Raw genomic sequence first — 22,472 nt, 5'->3', positions numbered from 1 at the left:
GAATGCAATTAGACACAGTAAACACAGTAACACCGACCCAGTATTATTTTATTACCTTTTTAACCCTGGTGGCCAGGTCCTGAACAAAGAGCTTCCGCAGGTTGTGTAAAGTCTGAAGTTCCTTCGCCTTGAATTAAGAAAGCAGTATTTTTAGAAGTAGGTCTTCAAACTGAGTAACTAGGGGAAGAACCCATTAAATATTCCCCAATCCTATTTATACCCAAGTTTTACTTACCACCGTCTCCTCCAAACCCTTCAGGTCTTGTCTCGCTTGTTCTCGTCTATCTTGCATAACCCTAAACAGTGGAAGAATATACAAATACATTTTCAACTTTGAGTCCGTAAATTCTATATTTAGCAGAAATATTGAATCAAATGTTTTTATCTGACAGGATCAATGCTTACAAATAAGTAAAAGATTATCATAGAAAAAAAAAGATCATCATAGTTTTAAAAAACAGCTTACCAATGTTGTGTCTTTCAAAGAAATTTCTATATGCCTTGTAATTTTCTAAATCTATGGTTTATTAGAAAAAAACTGTCCTAATATAGCAATGGAAGCGATGAAAGAAAACATGGCAGAATTCAAGTAATAAGGAGAGGTTCTTTTTATATTTTAAGAATATGCATTATCATATAGCATACTGATCTTTATCCAAAATAATTCTGATTAACTGAAAATTACAGAGATTATAAATTATCGCAGACTAAAACATTTTATGCATTTTAAGTTAACGTTACTCTAAACAAAATTATGGCTGAGATTCAGCAGAATTGTTAAAAAATCAACTCTGAGCTGGTCCTGTGGGTGTGCCCATCCTAACCAACTGTTCCTTTATAAATTGTCTCTGATAAATTCAAGGTATGTGAAAGTTATAATCGTGAGTTTTCTACCTGCTCAGATTATAGAAAACTGTGTGTTGACTATACTTTTAGTCAGTAAATAAAAAAAATAATAAATGGCAAAAACCTCTGTTCAAAAGGCAAGGCTAAAACAATAATGGTCTTTTATTTATGCAAGGTCAAATCTGACAAAAATTCCGTTTTTGTGGCAGATCCTGAAATCTTCTAAATTACCAAATGTCATGTTTTAGGTGATTACCAGTGAAATATTAAGACCTGGCTTTCACTACAGTACAAGAAAGTATTGCAAGTTTTTAGGTATAAATCAAACCAACTCAGAGGGTTTAAGGAAAACACCCTTTAGCCTACACGAAGTGAAAACTTTATCCACTGGATATTTCTGAGAGTACTGCCAGTAACTCTCGCATCTAGCTTTCACTTTTATACTTGAACCAAGGCTCTACTCACGTAAGTTCACGTAGCTTTCTGCTTTTGTCCTGCTCCGTAGCTTTCAGCTTCTCGTGCTCCGCTCTCAGGCGCCCTTGCTCTAATGCCATCTTCTGGTTCTGGCTGACAAAGTAAAAACCTCGCAGCATCAACATCCCCATCTTCTAGATGTTCCCATTAAAGCTTTCCAACTCTCCAATTCCACAGTCTCACCATTCAAACATGGCAGGCCTCCTCTGTTAGGATGTGACCCCCAGCAGCAAAGAGGACTGGGCTACGTTCAGCCCACAGTACTTTTTATACTTTGGTTTGAAACCATAACTTGATTTTGTATCTTTCATCTCCCTGAATTCTTATCCCTAAATCCATTAACAATAAGCCCCATGTCTCAAACTTTGCCATCGTTTTTTGTTACTCTCCTCTGGTTCCTACTCAAATCATGATTTGGTCACAGATCTCAAATTTCTATAAATTCTGTGCTATACGCATATGGTTCTGGAAGTAGGAAAATGTGTCCCAGAAAAATGGAGACGATAACTCCTATTAAAACACACACTTCTAAAATCCACAATTTCCAATAAAGTTTTTCTCAGTTAAGAATATTTTTTAAAAGTTAAGGAAATGATTCGGAGGAGACAGTAGTATCTATTTGTAATAATGGCTGAAGTTGGGAATTCTTTACTTTTTACTGAATATTTACATCAAAAGACCTAAGACATTTTTCCAAAATTTCCTATGGAACTTAGAAGTTCCACTCATAAATGAAAAGATTCTTCATTTTCAAGTCAAAAATTGTTTCAAAGAAAAATGCAGGTTTCTAATAAGGATATACTGTCCACCAGTAGTTTCTGCTATCTCAGAGGAAAGCATACTTACTCTTGAAGATCAGTGATAAGTTTTTCTTTTGCCTCGACTTCATCTCTCAAACTACTGATCTGTTTTTGATGTGTTTCTCTGTGGCTTTGGATCTGCTGTTCAACGGCTTGCTAAAATCATTGGGGGAAAGATATTACGTCAGATTACTCAAGATTAACAAGGATGAATGAAAACTGTGAGGATCCAATGCTACGTCGAACTTGCCTTGACTTCATTTGCAGTCTGAACTTTATTCAAATGCTCCTTTTCCATTTCATGCACCTTCTCTGTTTGGGTGGGGAGAGAAAACAGAAGAGAGGAAATGGGCCTTAGAGTTCTTGATATAAACCAAGGGGCAAATGGGTTTTATGAGGCTATGTTCCTTAACAGTACTCGACTTTAAATTATCCAAATGCCAAACGGTAAATCTTGCTCTCTATGCTCAAGACATACTGACTTGTAACTTTATATTCTTTGTGTTTCCTTTTACTTTCTTTGCCTTCCTTTACTTTCTTTGCCTGACACACACACACACACACACACACACACACACACACACACACACACGCACACCACTTTATAACTTTGTGGGAAATTCCTAGACTGGCCACTTGAATATTCAAACACGATTTCAAAAATATGTTTCAAAGCCACATTAAAATGTGTTATTTGTTTACTATTCCAAGTTACCTGTATTCCTACTAATCTCTATCAGTGTGAATGTTGACTACAATTATACTAAAGTAGGTAATAACTTACAATAGAGATATGACTCATAAATAACCGGAAGTGAGTACCTTGTGCTCGAAGCTGGACTAGTTCTTCACTGAGGGAATCCACAGACTCCTCCAGCTGTCTTTTCTTTTGCTCCACATTTTGAAGGTATTCAGTCAATGATCTGATTTTGGCTTCATGCTTTTGGGAAAAATATACTGCTATGAGGTGGAATAAAATCTCTGACACATACTTTGTTGTCCAGAATATTTGAAAGTAAGCAAGTTTTATCGACATTATCTAAACATATAATACGTTTACAGAATAAGATATTTAAACCTAAAATGTTCAGGGGCAAGATTTACAATGATAAAGAATTTAATCAATGAAATGGTCATGTGTACAAGTTTTTAACACTTATAAAATAAGGCACTAAAGGCTGACATATGAGATAATATTCTTACTGTTATCTCCAACTAACATTATTACCCTCATCCCTCCTGCTACAATTCCTACCTTGGTGAATGGTCTCACCCATTTAGTTGCCAAAGCCACAAAATCAGCCCCGCATTTTTATTCACCCTAGAATCCTTCTAGATTCTTCAATAGTCACATCAGTCACAGCTCTCTAGTAAATTCCCATACGTAACATACACGTTACCAAATATGACCCACTTAAATCATGCATGTTATTTTACTGCAGCTAGAGTAAGAAAAACTAATTGGATTAACCTCTTAATGTTGTTACTCAAAATAACCTACGGAAGGTCATTTTTAGTAACACGTTTACAATAGATAAACTTTACACGCGGCTGTTCAGGAATGAGGACCCTGCTCTGCGGCGCGTACCTGGGAGATGCGAAGCTGGCACGCCGCCAACTCCTTCTCATTTTCTTCCACTTTTCTGCTGCTCTCAGTCTGTGTGCTTTCTAGCTGTCTGCAGCGCTTCACCATGGTTTTCACTTCTGACTTCATTTTGCTAATGTAGAGCCTTGCGACAGTGAACTCTTCATCTATCATGCCAGTTCCCTCAGGCTGCTGTGAGAAAAAGGGAAACAGAAATGAAAGACAGAAATGTCTAGTTAGTGTTTACCCAATTAGACTCTAAAATCTTAAAACAAAATTAAATATTTTAATACTACTCAACATTTGTAGGAAGTCTGGAATTTTTTATCAAATATTGTTTTTAATAAAGGGTGAGTAAAGCAGAGCTTGATTTTTGCCTTCCTTACTTTCTAAAACTTAAAGTTAATACATGCCTACAAGGAAGATGGATGTAAGCGTAAAAACAAACAAACAACACTAATGAACCCTGCCTCTTTCAATTTTTGGATTTCCTCCTCAAAGGCCCGCTACAGTAAATCCACTGTTAATCATGTATATGTCCAGTTCAAAACTTAACAAATAATGATGTTTAGGTGGCAGGGAAATGATGACTTTTAAGTTCTCCAAGGAAGAACTGTGGTCAGTGTACATTCCTTAGTAACTTTCATTACAAAATTCCAGTATAATACTCAGTGTCAAAAATAAGGAGCTCAGGGGAATTCCCTGGTGGTCCAGTGGTTAAGACTCAGCACTTTCACTGCTGGGGCATGGGTTCAAGCCCTGTTCAGGGAACTAAGATCCTGCAAGCTGCACAGCACGGCAAAAAAATAAGAGCTTTTTGACCTTCCTGCTAAAATCTGGAGCAAGACAAGACACTCTCACCAATTCTATTCAACACAGTATTGGAAGTTCTAGCCAGAGCAATCAGACAAGAAAAAGAAGTAAAAGGTATCCAGACTGGAAGGGAAGAGGTAAAACTGTCATTATATGTAGATGACATGATATACACTATATACAGAAAACCCTCAAGACTCCACACAAAAACTACTAGAATTGATAAATGGAATTCAGCAAGGTAGTTGGATACAAGATAAACATATAGAAATTGGTTGCATTTCTTTAGACTAACAATAAAACACCAGAAAGGGAATGTAAAAAACCCAGTATCTTTTAAAATTGCACCAAAAAATTAAAATACTTAGGAATAAACCCGACCAAGCAGGTAAAAGACTTAACTGCCAAAGCAATCCTGAGGAAAAAGAAAAAGGCAGGAGGCATAACCTTCCCAGACTTCAGACAATACAAAGTACAGTAATCAAAACAGCATGATACTGGCACAGAAACAGACATATGGAGCAATGGAAAAGAACAGACAGCCCAGAAATAAACCCACACAACTATGGTCAAGCACACAGCTTTGACACATGAGGCAAGAATATACAATGGGAAAAAGACAGTCTCTTCAGCAAGTGGTGCTGGGAAAGTTAGACAGCCACATGTAAATCAATGAAGTTAGAATACTCCCTCACATCATACACAAAAATAAACTCAAAATGGCTCTAAGACTTAAACATAAGACATGACACTATAAACCTCCTAGAAGAGAACATAGGCAAAACATTCTCTGACATAAATCGTACCAATGTTTTCTTAGGTCAATCTCCCAAGGCAATAGAAATAAAAGCAAAAATAAACAAATGAGACCTAATCAAACTTAAAAGCTTTTGCACAGCAAAGGAAACCATAAACAAAATGAAAAGACAACCTACGGACTGGGAGAAAATATTTCCAAGTGATGTGACTGACAAGGGCTTAATTTCCCAGATATACAAAACAGCTCACACAACTCAATATCAAAAAAACAAACAACCCAATCAAAAAATGGGCAGAAGACCTAAACAGACATTTCTCCAAAGAAGACATACAGATGGCCAAAAAACACATGAAAAGATGCTCAACATCATGAATTATCAGAGAAATGCAAATCCAAACTACAATGAGGTACCACCTCGCACCGGTCAGAATGGCCATCATTAAAGTCTACAAATAACAGATGCTGGAGAGGGTGTGGAGAAAAGGAACCCTCCTACACTGCTGGTGGGAATGGAAATGGCTGCAGCCACTATGGAAAACAGTATGGCAGTTTCTCAAAAAATTAAAAACAGAGTTGCCATATGATCCAGCAATCCCACTCTTAGGCATCCCCTTGTGGTTGCCAAGGCGCAGGAGGGGAGAGGAGTGGGAGTTTGGGATTAGCAGATGCAAACCATTATATGTAGAACGGAAAAACAAGATCCTACTGTAGCACAGGGATGTATATTCAATATCCTGTCATAAACCATAATGGAAAAGAATATGAAAAAGAATGTGTGTGTGTGTGTGTGTATATAAGTGAATCACTTTGGTGTACAGCAGAAATTAACACAGCATTGTAAATCAACTATACTTCAATTAAAAAAAAGAGAGGAAAAAAATAAGGAGCTTGAGAAGGAAGAAATAAACCTGTCTTTGTCTGCAGATGACACGGTTGTTTAAATGTAACATAGTATGTGTAAGATCCAGATGACAAAAGAAATCAAAGAAGGACTACATAAATGGGAGACGGTCCATATTCATGGATAGAAGACTCAATAATGAGATGTCAGTCTTTCCCAACTTGACCTATAGATATAATATAATCTTAATCAAAGCCCCTCCAAGTTATTTTGTAGATATTGACAAAGTGATTCTAAAGTTTAAATGGTAAGACCCTGAATAGCCAACATAATATTAAAGAACAACAGAGCTGGAGGACTGATGCCACCCAACTTCAAGACTTACTATAAAGCTAGTAATCAAGATGATGTGGTATTGAAAAAAGAACAGAAAAATAGGTCATTAGAAATGAATGGAAAGCCTAGGAATAGACATACACAAATACAGTCAATTAATCTCTGACAAAGGGAATTCAATTCAATAAACTGTGCTGGAAAAACTAGTCATCCACATGTAAATACAGAAAAATTTAATTTCAGAAAAATTAACTCCAAATGGATCATAAACCTAAATGTAAATACAAAACTAAAAAACTTCTGGAAGATAACACAGGAGAAAATCTAGGTGACCATGGGCTTGGAGATGAGTTTTTAGACATAACACCAAAACCACAATCCATGAAAGAAAAAAATTGGTAAGTTGGACTTTGTTAAAATTAAAAACTTCTGCTCTACAAAAGACACTTAAAAAAATGAAAAGATAAGCCAGACTGGAAGAAATATTTGCAAAACACATACCTGATGAAGGACTATTATCCAAAACATACAAGGAGAACTCTTAAAACTGAAGGTAAGAAAACCAACAACCAAATGCAAATTAAAACAACAATGAGGACTTCCCTGGTGGTGCAGTGGTTAAGAATCCGCCTGCCAGTGCAGGGGACACAGGTTCGAGCCCTGGTCGGGGAAGATCCCACATGCCGTGGAGGAACTAAGCCCATGCACCACAACTACTGAGCCTACACTCTAGAGCCTGCGAGCCACAACTACTGAGCCTGAGTGCCACAACTACTGAAGCCCACGCGCCTAGAGCCCGTGCTCTGCAGCAAGAGAAGCCACCCAATGAGAAGCCCGGGAACCGCAACCAAGAGTAGCCCCCGCTCGCCGCAACTAGTGAAAAGCCCACGTGCAGCAACAAAGACACAAGGCAGCCAAAAATAAAAAATAAATTAAAACAAAAAACCCGCACAACGAGATAATATCACATATCTGTTCGAATGGCTCAAACTAAAAAAACTGATGACCTCAAATACTGGTAAGGATGTGAATTAACAGAACTTTTATTCACTGCTGGATGGAACAAAAAATGCTATATAAGCCAGTTTGGAAGAGAGTTTGGGAGTTTCTTACAAAGCTAACATAGTCTTAACATATGATCTAGTGAACCATAATGTAAAAAACACAAAACAAGTAGAGCTCAAGCAGCACTTACTGATGTTTATTAACAGGACAAGAACTACATGCAAAACACAAAAATATCGAGGATCCTGTTGTTTTTTTTTTTTCTTTAAAGAACCTATTTGCAAGGCTGACTTGTTTTCAAAATACTGTAATGGTTTAGTGAAAGAAGCAGTTTAGGTGTCAGGGTATCTGTACTATTATCACTCTGCCACTAGACATAAGCCAGTCTTACTCTTTATTTTCTCTATCTTTACCACTTTTTCACTTAAATTAAGATTATTTGAACATGAAATGGAAGGATTTTTCTAAAAACAAGTCACAAATCTACAAAGCAAATTTTGAACAACACCTTTCTAGTGTTCAGTAATATGAAGGAAATCTACTTTTTCATCCCAGAAGATTCCCACAGAGCTCGATCAATCTCACATTGCTTCACCATAAACAGGACAGGACAGGATGTTCAGACTGATGGGGAAGAAAGAGCAAGCCATGTCATCCAGCATTTAATAACAACACTTTGCTCTGTTTCGATGAGGTGAGCCAGCATTAAAAAATGACATGATTACGAGAACGAAGGCCTGCCTCCATCAACAAACAGTAGCTCTGAATAACATCTAACAGAAGGAACGTGTGCTCCACAGCGAAAACTTTTATTTCATTTCCAACTCTTGTTAAACGGCTGCTTAGTTGGTTCTCACTATAAACCCAAGTTTAAGTTTGGGTTTGTTACTATAACTAGACTTTACTTTGTTACTATAACTAGACTTTAATCAAAAAAGGAAGTCTAAACAAATACCTACTACAACATACAAATCTTTCACGTTATGTGTATGTTTTTGCAGTTAAGAGTCTTTGGTTTTTTGGTCTAAGTTTTAAAATCTACCAGGTCACAAATTTTTTTTTACCACAAGCTAGTGCTAATATAACCAGTATTAGCACCCTGAAAAAGATTATTAGAAAAGAAAAAATAAGTGCGGCAAAATTTTGATTACTGATTAACTCTAAGGTTCATATTATTCTCTTTACTGTTATATGTTTGAAATTTTTCAAAATAAAGAGAGAGAGAGCATTAATTAGCAGTGCTCACCTTTCATCTTTTTAAACATTTAAAGCAATCAAATTCATTCACAGTTTACTCCTTGAGCTAATTTTCACTGTTGTTTCAATTACATACTTCCTGTGTGGTAATCTATTAACATAACTTCTAAGCACAAAACCTTTACAAAGAGGAAAAAAACAAACACGGGGTCCAAATAAATGCTACTTACCGAGCATGTCTCCCCAAGCACCCCTTATTCTCCCCCTTGTTCCTCGGCTATTTAAAATTAAGTTAATACCATCTACTACAAATGGCTGTTGTGAGGAGGAGATAATGGGTATGAAAAGAACTCTGTGAAAAATGAAAGTATGAATTGTGTAAAGATTATCATGCTTAATATTTGGTAATTACAGTTACCTTTACGTCGTTGTTTCCTACAGCAATCCCTATTTCTGCCAGGTCTTTCAGTAAAGATGCCATCATCTCCGCTGCTCGCTTTTTCTGGTGGTTGGTCATTTCCTTAAGTTTCTGAAGCTCAGCATCTATACTTGCTAAACTTGCCTAACAGAACCAAAACAAAAGGTACTGTTAAATCTATTAAATGAAAGATCAATTTAAATATTGACAGGTATTTCAAGTTTTCACCTAGTACTCACAAAACCATTATTTTCTGCTTTCATTTTCTTGAATTCTCTACTGAGTTCTGCGAAAGCTCCCAGCTCAAACTTAAAAAATATTTTAGGCCTAAGAGACCATGTAAAGTAGCTATATTGTAATTGCATTAAGGGCAAACAGTTTGTATTATTTCACTCATTTTTGAGATTGGGTAATGTTTTCTACTTAGAAATGGAAAACTTCCAAATTAACTATATTTGCTTTTCATTTATGACCATAGTATGGTATGTTTGTGGAAACTGAGTCTGAGAAAATAAGTGTTAGAATGCAACTCACAGTCTTCTAGATGGCTGGTATGTTTTCTTCATCTGCTTTTTATATACTACTTAGCTTCTGAAAAGAATCCACCTGATAATTACTACTACTATGTACTATGATACAAGCAATTATCCAGGAGAGAGTGATAAAGTAGCATTACTACCTGAGTTACATTACTATAACTATAAATTTAAAACACTACCTGGCTTACCAGCAACAAAGTCACCACAATTTTGAAAACCCAACCGAATCTGGTTGCTGTAAAACTATTCATTATATCACAGATCAGATACTGCATTTTAAATGTAGGTTATTGACTTTTAGTCAATATCTTTTAGTATCATTTCAGCTGCTCATTTCCTTAAGTATCTGAATAGCGGTATATTGTGTGTTCACTCAGTTTGACCTACAGTGTAATACCAGGTCTAAATTACCAGACATTTTCTCTGGCAGCTGAACAGCAATATTGTAAGCATATAAAAAGAAGCAGAACACTCTAGGGGTTTCTAACTCCTTACCAATACAGTGCTGATATATAAACTGGGACACAAACAGAACTGTCTTAAAGACTGAAATCAGTGACCAAGGACCCACTTACAGTTTACAGAGTTGTAAGAGACTCCTACTGTTCTTCCAAACAGAAATTAGGTTTGCTAATAATGCAACTCAGTTAAGAGTTATAAAGGTGTCTTGATCTCCATGGTATTAAACTGTAACTACAAGCTAACTGTAAGCTGGGAGGTTAAAAAGGGAAAAGGAACTTCTCCAGGGGCAGGAAGCCTTTTAAAAATGCCATTTCATAGTGTTGACTGATTTCCTTTAGACACTTGACACGGATAGGGAGATAAATAGTGAGCAGTGATCCTGGGTCCAACTCTAAATGTGATTCCTAAACAAGAAGTTAGCATTAACAACAAGAAAACTTTTAAGAAAAAGAGCTCATCCATGGTGATACTCAAAATACTGCAGCAGCAATCACAGCTATATACTATTTCTGGCATCACTGTTGGGGGGCAGCAATTCCCACCTTACAGCTATGAAAACAAAACCCTCATCCCCTGGGGAATCACAAGGAAGATCCAACTACCCTGTCCTAGGAAGGCACTGGTCCGAGTGCTGGAAACGTAACAGTGAACAAAACATAAGTTACATGAAGTTACATATCCTGCTATTTTATTTTTACGTGCACATTTTAAATTCTAGTTTGAACAATTAGCTAATAACTTTACTGAGCAACTAGAAGCCAACTTTTACTTTTTTAACAGTAGAATAATATTTGGAATAGTCAATATGTTTTAAAATAGCATTTAATTACGTATTAATAGATGTTTAGAAACTAAAAAGATAACCCTCCTCCCTCCACCTTTAAGGCTTCATTATGGGAGGAAATAAAGTTGACACTTGAGTTCCTTAAGAACTGACGTTATCAATCTTGAGCTTATATAGAAATAAGTTACTTAGGTAATTTTTCAATTAAGAATACTTGTTGTATAGTATTAGGAAAGAAAACTATAGCCTACCGATTTCTGATTGAGCTCATCACTAAGTAATTCATATTCCTTAGTTTTGTCTTCAACTTCCTGAGACTTCTGATCATAGTTGACAGCAAGTTCCTCTAAGGCTTGTAAAACTTCCTTTACTTCTTCTTTAGAGGCATCATTTTCTGCCTGAAGACGATTCAGCTCAGCCTGCATATTATCTTGATCCCTTCTGGTAGATGCCAGAAGCTATACAAAGGAATAAAAATAACTGTTTTACCCAGGTTTTTAAATGTACACAGGTTTTTAAAATGTATACAAACCAAAAATAACCTATTTCCGTTATCATTTGCAAATCACAACGGGAATGAAATGTGGATGTTCTTATGCATGGTAACATTTATTCATTCAACCGATTTCCTGAATGGCTACTATGTGCAGGCTCTGTGCTAGACACTGTGGGAGATGGAAAGGAAATCAAAGATTCCTTTGAGGAATCTAGTAGAAGAAAGACAGGTACACAAATAAATGCAATACAAAATGAAATGTAAGAGCCATAAAGGAGATAGGACATGACAAACTGCTTGGTAGTATAGGAAACGGGGGGGGGGATATTTCTGGACAGGTATTCATGGAGAAGGTGGCTATGACAGGAAGATTTCTGTCATGTACAAACTAACATAACAGAAAGAAAAAGGCATACAAGGCTCACAATAGTGGGCACAGAAAAAGAAAGAAATCAGTAATGTTTTAAAAGTTTAGATTTTCCTTGGGCAACAGAGGGTGGCACCTGAGCCATGCCTCAGGAAAACATGTTATCAGTAAATAAAATTTGAACTGGAAGAAGCCAAGAGACTAGTTAGGAGAATACTGTAGTCACCCAGGGTCGGTGGCTTTTAAGTAGGGGCATCTGGAAATGTACAGGAGTATTTCTAATGGGGCAGAATGCCAAAGGCACTTCGAAGTGGAAGCCAGGGATGCCCACTGTCCTACTATAATGTACAGGACAGAACCATATAAATGGAGAATTATGCAATGTTACTAGTGCTCCTTTGAGAAACAATGCGAGAGGTCAAACAAGAATAAAGATGATCTGACCAGGATTAATTTCACTGATGCTGGGTATCTCTCACTGAAGCTGTATAGTCTTTGCTCCCATCCCCAGAACAAACCTTAAACAAAGGACCATTTTTCAATTATCCCCCCATTCTGCCAAGTGAGATGAAATGAGGGTCCACAGTGAAAAACTAGAGAGAAGGAACTTGAAAGAAATAAGATGAAAGTGAAGATGACAGAAATGAACAAGTTAGATGAGGGTAGAAATGGTGAAGGGGTAAAAAATGATCTTATTCACTGACATTCTCATTTCCTCGATAAAAGTCATACCCTGAACTACAAATTACTAAAATCAAAGCCAATACAATTCAGAAATCAGTATTTTCTTTAATAATCCCTTTAGACATATATCTGTGTTTAACTGTTTTTTATACTCCTTCCCTCATCATTTCCATGACGAAATATGCTTCATAAAGGGAGGGGGAATCTAAGGTTACTCCAGCTCAGTGTAGTAAGTCTTTCCCAAGGATCAGTAAGAAATGATTTGGGGGGCTTCCCTGGTGGCGCAGTGGTTTAGAATCCGCCTGCCAATGCAGGGGACACAGGTTCGAGCCCTGGTCCAGGAAGATCCCACATGGTGCGGAGCAACTAAGCCCGTGTGCCACAACTACTGAGCCTGCGCTCTAGAGCCTGCGAGCCACAACTACTGAGCCTGTGTGCTGCAACTACTGAAGCCTGTGTGCCTAGAGCCCATGCTCCGCAACAAGAAGCCCAAGCACCACAACGAAGACCCAACGCAGCCAAAAATAAATAAATTAAATACATAAATTTTTTAAAAAAGAAAGAAATGTTTTGGGGAAAATAAGACAAAACAGCACTGTATAAGGAAAGAAGACAGAGTTAAAAAGAAAAAAGTCATCCTCCCCCCGCCAGTCAGAACTCAAACTGAAAAAAAAACAAAAAACCCAACCCCCAAAAACCTTAAGAGGAAGTCAATCTTTGCTTCAGTCTGTATGATGTACTGGTCTCATAGGATACCCACAGTGAAGCACGAACATATTCAAAACTGTTTTAAATGTACTCGAGTATATTCCGAGCTCTGTAGGTGCCTCCATCTTTTATATTTAAGTGACATGGACAGACTATAAAGCTTTTCTGGAAGCAATATGACAGGTATTCAGTTTACCTCTTCCTGATCCAACATCTGGGTCTTCAGTTTCTCTACCAATTGGCTCTGTTGATTAATTTCTTCATCCTAGAATTTTTAGTAACAGGTTAACAAAGTAGCTCACAACCTGGTTCTAACTGATTCCTAACACAAATTCTGATTACTTCCCACCCCCCAATATTTCGAAGTCATTTTCTCCAAATTCAACATAGCTTATTCCAATCTCTTATCTTAGGACGGCGTTGAAACAGATGGAATTTCAATTATCAATCATAGTAACATACTTATCACACAATAAGAAAAAAAGGCTTATGTTTATGAAAGCGATTCATTAAATACTTTAAATGCTAAAAAGTAATAAACATGTTGAAAGCTTTGTATTGAAAATAAAGCCATGTAGCCACTTCAAACCTACCTACCATCTCTGTTTAAAATACAATAAAAACATCACCTAACAACAAAAACCAAAAACAAAGCCAGAAAAGTTTTCTTCTGGTCTCTTTACTGTTGTTCTTCCCACCCTCTCTACTTGGTTCAAAATTGTGCTATTTTTCACACTACTGATATAATCAAAGCATAAGATATTATTTCCACTCAATTCTGTTCCCTCTGTCTAATCTCTTGCACCACTTTTATTATTAGAGCCCTCAGATCCCTGATTCTACGAACATTTCATTAAGGCTCTCCGAGGACCCATGCCAAATTTCCTTTTGAAAGTTCTTTTAGCTTAAAGAAAAGGGAAAAAAAGATACGCTTCATATACAGTTTCTACATACAAACAGAGACTGTGATTTTATATTTTTTGTTAATACAATGATCTTGAAAAAGTTAACAGAAATCTAGGAAGATGTATATAGGTCACAAGGACCCATAATATTGAAATTAGAACATAAAAATTAGAACATAAAAAAAAAAATCAAAAATGTTCTAAAACAGAATTGAACATGAACAATACCTACCTTGTCATCAAGTTGTTTGTACAACTTAGCAATTTCTTCTTCACACTTCCTTCTTTCAGAATCAGTAAAGTTCCCAGTAACTCCAATTGTGGCTGCTGGTTTATCATTGGTAATAGTAATATCCTTATCCACTGCAAAAGCTTCCAAGTTGGCTTTCTCTTTGTCAAACTGTTCATCAATAGGCACTGTCTCTCCTAAAATAAGACAACAGAATGGTTAATAAAACCCACCTGTCTAAAACTAATTTCAATTTTACTCAATTTCAGCAGCTCTTACCAACTTTATCTGCTCAGTCCCCGAGATATGAAAAGTTGGAATTACCTTTTTTTTTTTTTTTTTTTTGCAGTACGCGGGCCTCTCACTGTTGTGGCCTCTCCCGCTGCGGAGCACAGGCTCCGGACATGCAGGCTCAGCGGCCATGGCTCACGGGCGCAGCCGCTCCTCGGCATGTGGGATCTTCCCAGACCGGGGTACCAACCCGTGTCCCCTGCATCGGCAGGCGGACCCTCAACCACTGCACCACCAGGGAAGCCCTGGAATTACCTTTGACTCTCCCCCATCTTCGAAAGCCAGTCACCAAATCATATCATTTTAATTGATTTCACCCTAAGCTAAGCATCTTGCCATCTTGAGACTTCTTTAGCTAGCTAGTTGGCCTTTATGCCTCTATTTATTATTTCAGGTAAAATCAGAATTTAAGGTAAAAGATTTTATTCATTTTTATCTGATGATCCCTAATGCCTTTTAAATTTATAAAACAGGTCTAAATCTGGATTCAGCAAACTCAAAACAACAAATTCGTAAGTCATTACCATTACGCCATCGGTTGAGTTCATTTTCAAGCCACTGAATGGTGTTCCGCAGGGTCTTATTTTTTTCTTTTTCTCTTTCATACTTCTTTTTCCACTGTTCTGCAGTTAACTCTACATTGACACAAACTGTGTTCTTAATTGTTTTGGCCCTAAGAGAATTAGTTGGGGAAAGGGGAGGGGGGAAGAATGTGACAATTACTTTCAACTGGTATCTATATTTCTGTAATATATGCATGTGTGGCTGGTAATTTAACTTAACTATTCTTGTCCAGTTATCGTTGACTAAATCCTAAGAGCTATAATTAGTATGGTGCTTATTTACAATCCATTAAATTTGGGTCAGTCCCAACATCTGTAAATAGATTAAAAAACAACAACAACAAAACCTGATGAGTATAAAAAAACACGAGCCCATCATTTCTCCAATTCATTTATAAGGCTGAATTAAGAAAAGCAATTATCAATGATGGTCAGAGACAGAGTCATCATTATTGACTTTCCCAGGCTAGCCATCTCATATATGGTTATCTCACTACGTGAACAGGTCACATATGTCAACAGGCTTAACATAGGAGATTATGTGTCAGGTTTTGCTTTATTATCTGATTCAAATGTTTGTTTTCTTTAATGCTGAATTGAAGCTTCTCACATAAATTTGACTCAAGTTAACATTTGACTGTAATGTACTAAAACTTAAGTAGTAAAATTAGTACTTAATAGTACTAACTTTAGTACTAAAATTTAAGTACTAAAACTTAATTCAAACCCAAGCAGCCTACAAGATGGACCTTGGTTATACTATCTGCCTCTCAATTAAAAAACTGTGTCTAGCACACTAACAATACACACTGATTTGAATATCTACCTGAAACTTTCCTAGATTTAATAAACAAAAGGCCTATCTACATTTAGACTGCATTTTCTTTTCTTTTTTTGATATCCCATTCAATTTTATTTAATTCAACAAGCATTTTCTACAGAGGGTATGTAAATGTAATACTTGGTTTTCAGGTGATTCTAGTCCAGAAGAGGAGACAAAAATATAAACCAGTAAGTTAAAATATGGGTGACAGTATCAATCACATAAAGACTTCTGTTGCACTTACAACAAGATAAGAAGCAATTGGGATTAACATATAGACACTATACATAAAATAAAAAACCAACAAGGACCCACTTTACAGCACAGGGAACTATACTCAATATTATGTAATAACCTATAAGGGAAAAGAACCTGAAAAAGAATATATATATAAAACTGAATCACTATGCTGTATGCCTGCTGTATACCTTACATGATATTATGAATCAACTATACTTCAATAAACACATTTTTTAAAAAAGATAAGCAGCAATCGCAGCAGAGAAGGAGGCGGTATAGACCGCATTTTCTTAACAACAAACCTCTGACCAAACAGGAGTGTAGATTTTGTTTCAGATTCATTGTATGATGATGGAGAGCAGCAAATTACAATAGTGGTTCTACAGTTCCCACCTAATGAATCTTGAAGGATTCTTGTCATTTTACTATCTCGATATGGAACATATGTCTATGTACAAAAACAAACAAACAAGAAAAAAAAACAGAGGACCAATGGATTTCTATGTAATAAAATTTGTTGTAGAAATATATTTTTACAATAAACTACAAAATGATTTCAGTTGTTTTAAATGCTAGTTATTAAGATGGAAACTAGGATATACATACTAATACTATAAAATAAATCCCTAAAAGACAACTTATTCATACATACTGATTCAGTGAATCCCTCTTTCACTCACACATCCATGCACATGTAGGTATCTATCTGTAATTCTCCACTAACTAACGACAGGGAAATAGAAGACAAGTATACTCACACTACCCTCAGCCAAAGCAGAAATGACATTTCCAAGAGCAGAAAGGGACTTGTTGATGTTCTTAGCTTCATCCAGCACAGCACCTTCAGCTCCAGTTTTACTAACCTATACATAAGATTTAAAAAAACGAAACAAAATTACAAGTTTAGGTGATTTTCTTTGATTTTCTAAAAAGCTCAGAGGTCATCAGTAACTAGTAAAAAAGAAAAGGGAAAGTTTCATGATTTTATTTGCCAAGCATTTACTGTAAGTTATCATTATTTATTGAGTATGACTCTTCTGAGACCTTGGTCAAGTAACTAGCTGCATGACAAAAATGGGATTAAGAAGATACCAAATTTTATTTTTAGGTGTGCTCCTGAAATTAACCAATTTACACGTACATTTGTAGTTTACTAATTTGTTACCCCCCCCTTTTCTTGGCTGCATTGGATGCTCGCTGCTGCGCATGGGCTTTCTCTAGTTGCGGCGAGCGGGGGCTACTCTTGGTTGCGGTGCACGGGCTTCTCATTGCGGTGGCTTCTCTTGTTGTGGAGCACGGGCTCTAGGCGCGCGGGCTTCAGTAGTTGTGGCTCACGGGCTCAGCAGTTGTGGCTCACGGGCTATAGAGCGCAGGCTCAGTAGTTGTACCTCACAGGCTCTAGAGAGCAGGCTCAGTAGTTGTGGCGCACGGGCTTAGCTGCTCCACAGCCTGTGGGATCTTCCCAGACCAGGGCTCGAACCCGTGTTCCCTGCATTGGCAGGCGGATTCTTAACCACTGTGCCACCAGGGAGGCCTGTTAACCCCCTTTAAAGAGAAACTTTAAAAAATTTACTGAAGCATAATGTTGATGTTGTAACTGTTAAAGAGAGAGACCAAATTTATATTATATAAGCAAATCTGCTTCTATTAGAAAAATATAAAATATATATTAAAGATAATAGAATAATATGTTAGCAATGATGGCTGAAAAAACAGCCTCTCAGTATTCACAAAATTAGAGACGGGCTTTGAAGTATGTGTATAAGACTTTGCGTAGAAGGGAACAGGTATGTCATTCTAATCAGAAGAAACAACAGATTAGCAGAACAGCAAAAAAGTTTCACATGTAGGTCAATATTAAAACATTTGAACTTATTTTGATTTTGACATAAACTAGAATCAGACTGTATACGACTGGAATAGTTAAATAATCGTCAGAAAGAAAGAAGTACAACAAAATCCGAAAGGACTAATGGATAGTTACCAGTTTTCAGAGAGAGCTCACTGCCAATATGAATAAAATAGATACTAAAAATTAGGAAAAGGATACCTAGTAAAATTCTTAATGACATACACTCAACACATTCTCAATAAAAGTACACATCTTAAGTCAAGGATAACACTTATTGGTTGAACTGGACTGTGGCCCAAATGACAGTAAATTTGTAATGACAAAGCATTGGCATAAATGCTTGTAACTCTCAAAAATGCTACCAAATTCAATTTGATATACATTTTCAATATATAACAATAAATAATGCAAAAGCCCAAATCTGAGTTAAAGTTCGTAAAAATGCTTAGATATCTATCAGAACATAAAGATTTTACCTTTTCACTACCAGCTAAATCAACCAGATAAAGTTTTCCACTCAGCTTTTGTTCCGTTTGCGTGTTCTCTTGTTTTACATTAATAAGAAATATACTGTGACTCCTAGAGCTATGTTCATTCATATCTGCAAAGAAACCACACAAACAACTATCAACAAACACGGCTCTCCCTTACTAATAATTTCTACAGCATTATTTCACCTAAGAAAAATCTTACAATTAATCAACTTGATAGATATTTTAAGGCAGTTTGTACGTTAACTAGTGTTTATACATAGGCTACTTACTTGTAACCGCTACGTGTCTGTTGGATTTTCCTTCATCTATGGTGTCCATAACTTCATCTGGACTACATACGAAACGCTCTGTACACCCCTGTAAAACAAATGTTTAAAGTATGTCACTATCCTAAAAAAATGTTATTGTAGGGCTTTTCTAAATATTCTGTATTATACATACCTTTACATAGGGAACTCGGTTTTTATCTTCATGAACTGAAAGATTGGTCTTTGAAACTGAAAAAGAAAAATAAATAACATTAACAACATTTCCCTAAACTCTAACACTGGCTGTGAAATAGTCAATCAACTGTTTCTCTCCCCAAGCAGCCTAATAATAATACATAAACTTCAAAAATATGTAGATATCACTATAAAAGCAAAAGCCTATAGAAACAGTAGGAGATTTATATAGAAACCAATGCAGTAATATAGAATTTTAGGTCCAGGCCAACGTCTGCCACCCACATTTTGGAGTGGTTCAATGGTTTGCCAAGGACAGTGTCTCTGACCGACAGCTGACAGATGATGAGCACTCAAGACTCAGGCTCCCGGACTCTAGTCCAATGTGCTAATTACTACTTACAAAGCGCCCACAATATATGCTTTCAATAAGTCCAAAGGCATTCAATTAAAACTTTTTCCTATAATTTAAGTCAATTTCATATAGGCTACTCAGAAATGGTCTCACATTTACTACTAAAAAAAAGCAGTATGTGGTATATTGAAAAATGATCGAAGAGCAAGAATTTAACTTACCATCTAACAGGTCCCTTATCTTATCCAAATAAATTTCAAAATATGAAACCTAAAGGGCAGAGGGAATAAAGGAAAAGAAAAATCAACCATTTAAAATTACAAAGTAATTTATTCACCTATTCATTAAATATTTACTGGGGTCTGAGTTCCAGGTACCATCTAGACTACAGGGACAACTCAGCCACAGCTCTTATTCTAATGAGAAGCCCTAAATCCACCAAACCCCTTATGTAACTAAAGTACATTTTCCACTCTGTATCTTCTCCTAAAATTAGACAATTAGGTGTAATTAGTCACAACTTTTGAGCTTTGTAGCCAAACTCCCTTATCTTACAGAGAAGGCAGCTAAGGCAAGAGAGGCTCAGCTTACTTGTTTACCATGGCAGATGAGGGATCTGAGTTTACTAATTCTAATAATCTTTCAGCTACACCTGCCTGTAAGATAATTTTTAAAATATTTAAGAATACTTTTTTAAAAGAAAAAGTACTGAACAGAATTATTCTAGGAATAAAATAAAATACAACCTTTCCCCAATGATTTTACCTTAATATGAAATTCCAAATTTTCATCCATGGAGTAAATATAATTAAAAATATCTTGCACTATTCTTGGAATAATTCCCATGCCTTCTGGATCATGAAGTTTACCCTAAACAGAAAACAAAACCAGTTCTTAAACAAACTGTAACATACAAATTAAAAAGCAAAACTTTTAATCTATAATTTACAGTCAACAGAGGATAGGAATTCTAATTGTTGCAATTTTTTGTGAAACAAAATGTGGCTGTACAAAATACCTAAAAAAACCTAATTTAACTGGTACATATTTTCGTAAGTTACACATAAATAATATATGCCAACCATGGGTTACCAACTGATCTTAGCCTTTTATTTAATTGTTAGATCAGATTATGCACATTTGTAAATGAACACATTCTAGGAAAATGTTTGTTAGTTGCTCAGCATATAAATCTGCATTGTTGCATCTACTTCAAGTCAAATTCATCCACATGCTAGGAATGTGCTTGTTCTCTGACGTTATGGAAATGAGTAACATGAGTGACACTAAAATAAGCCAGTCATTTACTTTATATGGAATGCTCAGATAAATGATAAAAGCAGATACTCTGTAGCAGTGGCAGAAAATTACAGGCTGTGTTCTAGAAGCAAAGCTTGAGCAGGTTCACATTTATTATTAACAGCAGCTCTGATAATTTTGGAGACCTTCTTATGAGAGAAGAGGGGCAAGTATTTGGCTGGGGGTGGGGAAACAGGACGGACACATGGACACGACCAAGGAGAGGAGGAAAAAATTAAGTGCTCTGAATAGAACTGAAAGTACACAAACATTAAAAATTTCCCATTATAAGGTGACAGAGAATTCTTACTTAATTCTAAAACATTCATAATTTTGTGGTTATGTGGATAAAACAAAGCTAGATATAATTTCAAATATACGGTTTCACCATTCAAACTCAGGAACTGATTAGACTGCAACAACGATGTTACTCATGTATAACGTGTATGAGACAAAGCAATAGAGTAAATAAAGCTGTTTAAGTGTATGGTAAAACGATGTCACAAATAACGAATGAGTGCCCTGTGCACAGCAAACTACATCTAAGTACAGACTGTGAGATGTTACCTCCATTGTGTGTGTCTTCCCGGAGGAGGTTTGTCCATATGCAAATATGGTTCCATTGTACCCCTCAAGCACATCTATGAAAAAATCAGAGATTTTATACATTAGGGATTTTTTTCCCCTTAAGCAAGGCATTAAAGGAAACAAGAATATATTAATAGTAATCCTCTTAGTGATGATTCACCTAAGGAATTCCTTTCTCTCCAGCCCAGATCACTTTCTGTTGTCAGGAAGAAGGAAATTTTAAATTCCACTGCTTATAATCATCTCTCCTGTCAATGTACATCTCAGACGTCATTACACCTGTATTCCAAAGCTTTATGTGACCGAAAAGAAAAACAGTCCTCTGGCAGCTTGCATACAGATATGAAATAGCTTTTAGAAGTAGGACTGATTGGTGGTTAACTGGTGGTTAAGCCTCACAAACCCACACAACATACCTCCTTATACCAAGTGTAACAAGCCCAGTCCTACTTCAAAACCGATTATCAGGGAGGTCCCGTGGAATTTAAAAAAAAAATAGCGAAAAACTTTTCTAGCCCTTTGTGTATCCTAAGGCCTACCATTAACATTTAAGCATCTTCCTTTACTAGGCTAAAGGGGGGGTTGGGAGGGATGTGAGTGAACAAGGTGACCTTTTAATTTCCAGTTTTCAGGGATTCAGTATGTTTTGTTTTGTTTGGTTTGGTTTTTGTTTTTGTTTGTTTTGGTAAAAAGAAAGGTACTATAAAATTACATTCTAGGACTTCCCTGGTGGCGCAGTGGTTAAGAACCCCCCTGCCAATGCAGGGGACATGGGTTCCAGCCCTGGTCCAGGAAGATCCCACATGCCATGGAGCAACTAAGCCCATGCACCACAACTACCGAGCCTACACTCTAGAGCCTGCGAGCCACAACTACTGAAGCCTGCACACCTAGAGCCCGTGCTCCACAACAAGAGAAGCCACCACAATGAGAAGCCCGCGCACCGCAATGAAGAGTAGCCCCCACTCGCCACAACTAGAGAAAGCCTGTGCGCAGCAACAAAGATCCAATGCAGCCAAAAATAAATAAATAAATTTATATATATATATATTTACATTCTATTTTAGAGGAAGCCAAAGTAAAAAGAGAAACGTCAGTTGGAAATAGCAGATGTTAACAGTGGAAAGTAAACCTGCAGTAAGCAAGTCAATTCTTGTCTTTTTTTTTAATTGATTATTTTAAAAAGGAAGAAGAAAAAAGAAAAGAAAAGAAATTTTTAAAGGTCCCAACGTTGGGCACAGCTAACTAGATAACAGATTTGCTACAGAAATATTT

The 22,472-nt window shown here is 36.5% G+C and overlaps 1 protein-coding gene across 1 annotated transcript in view; it reads right to left on the bottom strand.

Annotated features, from left to right (window-relative positions):
- Positions 1-22,472, bottom strand: part of KIF5B (kinesin family member 5B) — a 44,014-nt gene that overhangs the window by 7,872 nt on the left and 13,670 nt on the right. The window contains exons 3-22 of the mRNA XM_060006339.1: positions 21,177-21,250; positions 20,076-20,180; positions 19,532-19,580; positions 18,954-19,009; positions 18,782-18,869; positions 18,495-18,619; positions 16,925-17,029; positions 16,469-16,614; positions 15,065-15,213; positions 14,253-14,446; positions 13,312-13,380; positions 11,112-11,318; positions 9,076-9,219; positions 3,709-3,897; positions 2,943-3,060; positions 2,371-2,432; positions 2,167-2,276; positions 1,312-1,413; positions 236-296; positions 56-127 (exon numbers count right to left, since the gene is read on the bottom strand). Coding sequence (XP_059862322.1) covers positions 56-127; positions 236-296; positions 1,312-1,413; positions 2,167-2,276; positions 2,371-2,432; positions 2,943-3,060; positions 3,709-3,897; positions 9,076-9,219; positions 11,112-11,318; positions 13,312-13,380; positions 14,253-14,446; positions 15,065-15,213; positions 16,469-16,614; positions 16,925-17,029; positions 18,495-18,619; positions 18,782-18,869; positions 18,954-19,009; positions 19,532-19,580; positions 20,076-20,180; positions 21,177-21,250 — 2,225 coding nt within the window. The remainder of the gene's footprint in view (positions 1-55; positions 128-235; positions 297-1,311; positions 1,414-2,166; positions 2,277-2,370; positions 2,433-2,942; positions 3,061-3,708; positions 3,898-9,075; positions 9,220-11,111; positions 11,319-13,311; positions 13,381-14,252; positions 14,447-15,064; positions 15,214-16,468; positions 16,615-16,924; positions 17,030-18,494; positions 18,620-18,781; positions 18,870-18,953; positions 19,010-19,531; positions 19,581-20,075; positions 20,181-21,176; positions 21,251-22,472) is intronic.

This window comes from Delphinus delphis, chromosome 2, assembly GCF_949987515.2.
Source record: "Delphinus delphis chromosome 2, mDelDel1.2, whole genome shotgun sequence".
Lineage (NCBI taxonomy): Eukaryota > Metazoa > Chordata > Mammalia > Artiodactyla > Delphinidae > Delphinus > Delphinus delphis.
This window is presented reverse-complemented; position numbering and strand designations above follow the sequence as displayed.